The following is a 7,708-nucleotide window of genomic DNA, read 5'->3' on the forward strand; positions in this document are numbered from 1 at the left end:
TAAACCGCTTTAAGAATATAAACCTTTGTAACCTCTTGTTGAATGTTCTGAAAAACGATTGGCTAGACCCGTCAAACTGGGAATCGATGACTTACGCAGCTCGATTGATATACACAGCCGTCTCCGTTAAAAATCGTCGCGGAACTGTTAAACCGGCCAGAAACCGGTTGGTCAAACCGAACCAGGATCCGGTCGGTTTTTGATAAATTGCGCAATACGTTCGTCGTTTTACGCAAAAATCCCTAAATTTTCCCTCAGCTCACACTCCTCTCATCTTCGACCTTCAAACGCAGAAAAGGGGCAGCCCTATGCCTCCATCTCCTCGCCCTTCTTCAAGCTGTCCAGCTGCCGTCGCTATTGCGTCTGCTCCGCCGCCGTCCTCACTGCTCCAGCATCGTATCCACGGGTCTGTTCTGTCTCTGCGTCGCCGCGTTTCCGCCGCTGTTCATCCTCTGTTCCGCCGCGCTCCAGTCCTCGTCTTCCCGTTCGAGTTCCTCATCTGTGCTCCCTCTCCCTCGCGTGTTTGAGTTCCAGCCCTCGTTTGTTCTCCATCTCCCTCATCTGTTCGAGTTTGTACTCCATCTCCCTCAGTTGTGAAAGGTGATTTCTATTCATTGTTCTTGCTGGTACTGGTTTCTTCTTTATTACGTTGTTTTCCTTGCTGCTATTTAAAGTTTAATTTAACATTTGTTGTTTTTATTTCATGTCTTACATTTTAAACCGCTGTTTATTACGTTGTTGTTTTGCTTCTGTTTCTTACCTAGTCCTGCTAGTTTTTCTGCTGCTGTTTTTGAAATTGCCATTGTTGTTACTGATGCTGTGGAAACTCGCATATGCTGTCTTATTAATTTTCTTTTATATGCAAAATTTGAATTTATGTTTTTTATTTCAACACTGAAAATGATGAAAGTTCAACTGAAAATTTCCTTAAAGTTAATTCGATATTTTCTACTCTCCCCGTTTATATAACGAAGAGTCTAAGACGGGTAACATGGCGAGTTTCAACTTTCTCCTCAAATTTTGATTATTTAACGTGGAGCCTTTCCACCTCTGAAATTGTTTCTATCTAAAGGTTAGCGTGGGAGTAGTTAGGGTTTCGTAGCTCATTTATAAGCTATTGTTAGTAGTAGTTAAAGTTCTGTCTAGCTTAAAATAAGATTCTGCCATTGTGGACACTCATGCACATGGTGTTTGATCATATGCCTAAAAGAAATTAGAAAAATCTCTCATTGACTGTAATGAATGATTTAACTTTAGTATTTGTAGTTTCTTTTTTAATTTTCTAGGTTCTGATGGATAAATGGGTATCATAAGTATGTAAAAGAAAATAGTAGTACTGGGAAAAATTTGGTTATTAGGGATGAATGCTTATCAATTGATTTGTATTTGTGTTAGTTGTGGCAGTGTTATGTTTCTAGTAAATGCATGAATTAAGCTATATACTTGTATACTTGTGTCTATGTTTGAAAATGAAGGTGAAGATGATCTAAATGACGCAAATGTGGAGCAAGTTTTTGTGGATTTTGATTATTGATGATAAAATTTAATGTTGGCATTTCATGTTTGGTTGTTTCTTTTGTCTAGTGAATGCATGAATTAAGTTAAATATTTGTATAATTTTGATGTAGTACTTTTAATTTGAATGATATTTTAAAATTTATATTAGACTATAATTATGATTTAGTGTGTTTATTTATTTTAATTATTATTTTATTATAAAACGGTTATTCTGATTGAACCATAGTTAAATTGGTTGAACCAATGAACCGGTGAACCAGTAGTTGGAGTGGTTTGATGACTGGTTTGGTTTTCAGAATCTTGCTTTTCTTTCCTCCCCTATTTTCTGTTAACTTTTTTAATTCCCGTCGAATTTTCTTTTATCAAGGTTTGTTGATTTACTCTGCAATTGCTTTAGCATTTCAATGAATTTTGGATTTGCGTGCTCAGAAACCATTCAATTTATCAATTTATGTCCCTGCGCGAATTTCCTTTTTGTGTTTTGTTCCTTGCGTTTTTTTTTTTTATGTTATTCTTTTTTTTTTCTTGTAGTGAAGATTCATGTTTTGTGTTTTGGAAAATGTGTGAAATGGCTTCATTGATCTTGGACATTGATTATGTATGTGTAACGCGTTTATCTTGTTTAGCTAAGGATGGTTCTACAGATTTGGGGGATTGGATTTTCTGATTTTTTCTTTCAACAAGATTACGACTAGGGGATACTTCATGAGTTGTGGATGATAATGTTAATATTCGTTGATTCCTTTGTCTTTTTTAGATAGTCGAGACAGCCTATGTTGTTTCTTGGCTGAATCTTTCAATTCCTAGATTGTTTTCAATGATTACAAGCATATGTTTTTGGATGCCTTTCAGGTCTGTTTCCCCTTCACCTGCAGATATTGGCCTACACTCAGGTTTGTTTCTAAGAGCCAACTCATGTTTTCTGTGGCATCATAATGGTATTGAAGAGTATCTATGAGAAGATCATTGGTGCAACATGTTCTTCTAAAAGCTCAGTTGAGACTATAGATAACAGTCAGGTGCCTGCTTCTTCGAAAGTAGTGTCTGGTGAAAGTAAGTATCCTAAGGCTTCCTTGTGGTCAGGTTTTTTTCCAGCTGGTTTTTCGGTCTATGAAACGTATAATGAACCATCGTCTTCTGAAAAGAAAGCAGTTTATTTTGGAAATAGTGGGTGGGCAGCTGCTGTGAGGAAAGTTGTTAACAGCGGCTCGATGAGGAGATTTCAAGAACGTGTACTTGGGACAGGGAGGACTGAGATTTCAAGTTCTGATGGTGATATATGGCTTCTAGGTGTCTGCCATAATATTTCACAACAAGAATCGACTGCAAATGTAGATACTAGTAACGAGTTTGCCGCATTTGAGCAAGATTTTTCTTCAAAAATCCTAGTAACATATCGGAAGGGTCTGTCAAATATATACTGTGCTTTCTAGGATGTTTTTCTATTTTAGATATTTTATTCACAAATATTAATGTACATACATATTTATAGGCTTTGATCCTATTGGAGATTCAAAGTATACTAGTGATGTTAATTGGGGATGTATGCTACGGAGCAGCCAGATGCTTGTAGCTCAGGTATTGCGCCTTTTATCCAATGGTTGTATTTGACTAAGCTATTGCCACATTGTACTTTAGTATAATCTTTTTTAGCTATTATTTAAAAGGATTAGGATGTGGTGTTATGTAGCTAACATTTTCACGTCTGAAATTTACCTGTTGTATGCATATGTGGGTGTGAGGATGGCTTATCCTCTTTTTGTAATCTCAGTTCTATTCTAATAATAGTTCTTGTGGTATCCCAGAAAGAAGAAAAAGGAAAAAAAGAAAAAGAAAAAGAAAAAGAAAAAAGCCTCTATATATAAATTATTACTTTCTATTATTTATTTATTTAATATTTCCTCAGTTTGTGTTCTCTTTCAAAATATAGCAAACTAACAGCATCAAATGGCCTTCCTCTTGTACAGGCATTGCTCTTTCATAAATTAGGTAGATCATGGAGGAAAAATATTGATAGGGTAAGGTGATTAATTTGCAGTGTGTTGTTCTAGTAATCAGATTGTAACTTTTTTATTCATTTGTTGTATGTATTTCCTTGTTTAATATAAATGCCAATAGGTTGAGTAAGTATGTATTTTTTCATAATCTGCAGCCACTGGATAAAGAATATATTGAGATCTTGCAAAGTTTTGGTGATTCGGAGGCTTCTGCTTTCTCTATTCACAATCTCCTTCAAGCCGGTAAAGGTTATGGCCTTGCTGTTGGATCATGGGTGGGCCCATATGCCATGTGTCGAACATGGGAAGTTCTAGTTCGTAACCAGAGGGAGACAGACAACCTTGTAAAGCAGCCACTTCCAATGGCAATTTATGTTGTTTCTGGAGATGAAGATGGAGAACGTGGTGGAGCACCAGTTGTCTGCATTGAAGATGCATCCAAACGCTGTTATGACTTTTCAAGGGGCAAACTTGTTTGGACGCCTCTGCTTTTATTGGTTCCTCTGGTTCTTGGACTTGATAAAATCAATCCAAGGTGTGTAACTTTTTCAATGTTCTATAGGATTATAAATCAATAGGTACTACTATTAGGGAACTTATTATAGTTTTATGTGATGGTAAGTTTTGGAACTTCCAATGCATAAGAAAATATTTTATTCTTACATGAAGTATTAAAGTGTCAATTTGTAAAGAAAGAGCTTCCTTTATCTGAATACAGTTATATAATTGGCTCATGTTAAGTCACTGCTACATGAAGATCTAAAAATATAATTTGAAATTTGTTCTACTTCTGCTCTCATTCTTTTTCAATATAGCACTATGACAGTATGACTGATGTGTTGTGTCTAAACCATTATCAGGTATATCCCATTATTGCAATCAACTTTTAAATTCCCCCAGAGCCTTGGTATTTTGGGCGGTAAACCAGGTGCTTCAACATATCTTATTGGTATTCAGGGTGACAAGGCATTGTACCTTGATCCACATGAAGTTCAGCAGGTACGTTATTCTCAACAAATAATTGCCATTTACTGGCTTTATTAATTAATTGCATTATTCGGATGTTGGAACTTGTCATATAGGTTGTACACTACTGCACTGTATTAATTTAGGTATATGTCGCTCCATGTTTATTTCCATTGTTGATTTAGTTCTCAACCGGCCTAGGTAGTAGCCCTTTAGTTTCAAAAGAAACAGACAAGTCAAAAAGTAAGAGTGAAAAACCAAGAAACCATCTACGTATCTATGTCGATTTGCAATAAATTATATCGATTGAAACATGATTTGGTTAAATTAAACACAATCTGCAATGATTGTAGTGATGAAATCAGGATGAATCATTCTCGAAATTCAGTTTGGATTATTATGGATAATAATATTATCTGATATTCTTTAAAGTTGTGTGTATATGAATAATCTTCTATGCTAAATTAGAAATGGTAAAGCAATTCCTAGGAATTTCTCATCACACAAAAGTGGATTAGCATTTGCTTCCTTTGCATGATGTTTTAATTTTACAGTAATTTTACTTTTAGCTTCATTGATGGGTAAAGCATCATGATTCAGGGGCCGTATGATTTCCATTAATAACTTGTTCTTGTTATGAGTTGAAGGTGGCAAGAGCTACATTATTATGTTTTATATGCTTTTCAGGTTGTTAATATCAATGGGGAATCCCAAGAGACTAGTACCTCCTCATACCATAGCAAGTAGGCTTATTACGAGTATTGATTTTCTTCTTGTTCTTATCTCCTTCAATCTTTGTCTCACTTTGCAAAACTTCTACCAGTGTTATCAGGCACATACCCCTAGATTCAATTGACCCATCCTTGGCTATTGGATTTTACTGCCGAGACAAAGGTTTGCTGGTTTCTTTGCCTTAATTTCACAACTTAAAACAACTTGGGCTAACATCTAAGCTTTCTGTTGACCTCGATCATCTGCTTGTTAATGGTGGCTGTCAGATGATTTCGACGACTTCTGTTCCCGAGCTTCCAAGCTTGCTGAAGTATCAAATGGTGCCCCATTATTCACGGTAGCACAGTCTAGGGGATTTTTACCGCAGGCCGCTAGTAACAATGTGCTGGGTAGCAACACTGGATTCCAAGACGATGATTCCGTAGTTATGGACGTTGCCAACGAAGCAGGCAACAATGAGGATGATTGGCAACTCCTGTAATTCCAAAGTTGCCCAAGGTTGATTTGAAGTAACTGGTTGAAAAATTTGTTGTTTGATTCTCATGTGCCCAAGGCTAATTTGCCAGTGTTGTTGATGCGTAGTTATGGGGGTTCCCTATTCTCAAGATATGGTTGAAAATAGGCTTTGTAGAAAAGTAAGTTATAATGAATATGATTCTTTAGCTTAATTTATTTCCTCATTTGTTGATATAGCTAACTAGGTATTTGTTGTACATTACACGGGGAGTTTCGTTCATATTTGTTGCTTGTACCTTTTTGTTGGCTATGAGGTACAAATTTGTAGTGGGGTTATACTTTTGGACTATCAAATAAATGGTAGAAAGTGGTTCAGAATGCTGTTTTACGACACAAGCTTTAATATAAAATATAAATTTAATGTAAATGATTTCTTTTTAATTTTTTTAACGTATTGTAATGGGATCAAAATGAATGAGATAGGAGAGATTTAGCTAGTAATGTTAACAGTTGAGAAAAACAACAGCAAGAAAAATGAAAAGACTTGTATTTGATCGTCGAATATTCTTGTTATTGCATGCGACTTTCGGATAATAAAAATTGCTAGATTTGTAGCAATTCAATGTCTTAAGGGTTTGATTTCAACATTTTGCAAATTTTTAGTGAATTAAAGTTTATGTGCTATATTAAATTTTTGCAAATTTGTTGAGAATAAGTAGTATTACTACAATTCAATTTATTATGTATCAAATGATTTATTATTATTATGATATTAAAGAATTAATATAATAAAATTTTTGATTAAATTTAGAAATTTATAATTATGATGGTGATCATAATAATGAGAGAAAAATATTTTATAATTTAATCTAAATTGTTCTTGATCATAGGATTATTAAGAGAGACAATAATCCGAATAGATTAATATATATATATATAGTTCATACACTGACCAACAAATAAAAGTCAGGCCTAATAAGATAAAAAGGCCCACCAAGAAGCGTGGTTTTCACGACAAGCCCGACCTCTTTAAAGAGGTCGGACACCGGCATAAGGAGGCTAAGTTCTACTTGCCCAATGCAGATAACTACCTCCCGAAATCACTCCTAGTATCTCTATCTTTCCTAAAAGATAGATTTCAACAAACTCCCAAGATAAAAAGAACATTTATCAATCAGAAAAGATGGAACTACTCCAACAAAGGTGGTTATCAACTCTACTATGCATCCCCTAGGTATAAGACACGTTCTAATCTACTAAACACCTGCTTAAACCCCTAGCTAACTTAAGCATTGGATTCTCTTGCAGGTACCACCCCCTCCTCCTCATGAGGAACTCGGACAAGCGGCACCTCGGCACCAAAGAGGTCGGACGTTGCCATACTAAGGGATATGGACCTCACGTTCAGGTAACTCTCGGAACATTGGCGCCGTTGCTGGGGACTTGGAATTCTCTCCTGACAAATGGCGGACCATGAGCATGAAAACGGTCACATGGCATCTGAATCTGAGCAAGAAGCTCAGCCAGAAGGCCAAGCCCTCATGCTTCCTCCTCCACCACAACACCAAGGGCCTCACGCGGAAGGGACCTCAGAAAATTCTCATCCAAGGAGGATCTATTCTGAAGTCCACCATCCCGAGAATGAGGACCACCCTTATACAATCGAGATCTTGGACCTGGTTCATGGCCAGGAGGATCGACTGCAACAGCTCGAACACAAAGCTTAACGACAACGAGAAGCAGAATGGGAGTTGCGAAGAGAGGTGAGACGACAAAAGGAGCTAGAAGACAAGCTCCGGAAGCTGGAAGCTGATCTACAAAATAGGAATGATGGGGCGGATCGTGATGAAAGTCCCTTAGGAGGAGAAGATCCGTTCACAGAAGAGATCATGAGGGCTAAGGTTCCCAGGAATTTCAAATCACCTGACATGGATCTCTATGACGGAACATCCTACCCAAGCCACCACCTCAGCAACTTCAAAAGCAGAATGTACCTAGCCGACGCCTCTGACGCCGCCCGTTGTAAAGCCCCCTTCCCG

General features: G+C 36.8%; 1 protein-coding gene across 4 annotated transcripts; it reads left to right on the forward strand.

Annotated features, from left to right (window-relative positions):
- The first annotated feature begins 237 nt into the window (after positions 1-237).
- On the forward strand, positions 238-6,057 carry LOC130976152 (cysteine protease ATG4-like). Of its 4 annotated transcripts, XM_057900922.1 has the most exons (10): positions 239-600; positions 2,371-2,571; positions 2,671-2,922; positions 3,011-3,096; positions 3,486-3,536; positions 3,671-4,050; positions 4,376-4,514; positions 5,169-5,224; positions 5,305-5,375; positions 5,480-6,057. In XM_057900922.1, exons 2-10 carry the CDS (start codon positions 2,454-2,456, stop codon positions 5,692-5,694), a joined length of 1,368 nt encoding a protein of 455 aa, XP_057756905.1. In that variant the 5' UTR covers positions 239-600; positions 2,371-2,453; the 3' UTR covers positions 5,695-6,057. The 4 variants fall into 4 exon arrangements, with proteins under 4 accessions (XP_057756904.1, XP_057756905.1, XP_057756906.1 ...); XM_057900921.1 differs by having other exon boundaries at positions 238-600; positions 2,371-2,922; XM_057900923.1 differs by lacking the exon at positions 239-600 and having other exon boundaries at positions 2,664-2,922.
- Positions 6,058-7,708: the final 1,651 nt, after the last annotated feature.

Source organism: Arachis stenosperma, chromosome 4, assembly GCF_014773155.1.
Source record: "Arachis stenosperma cultivar V10309 chromosome 4, arast.V10309.gnm1.PFL2, whole genome shotgun sequence".
Taxonomy (NCBI): domain Eukaryota; kingdom Viridiplantae; phylum Streptophyta; class Magnoliopsida; order Fabales; family Fabaceae; genus Arachis; species Arachis stenosperma.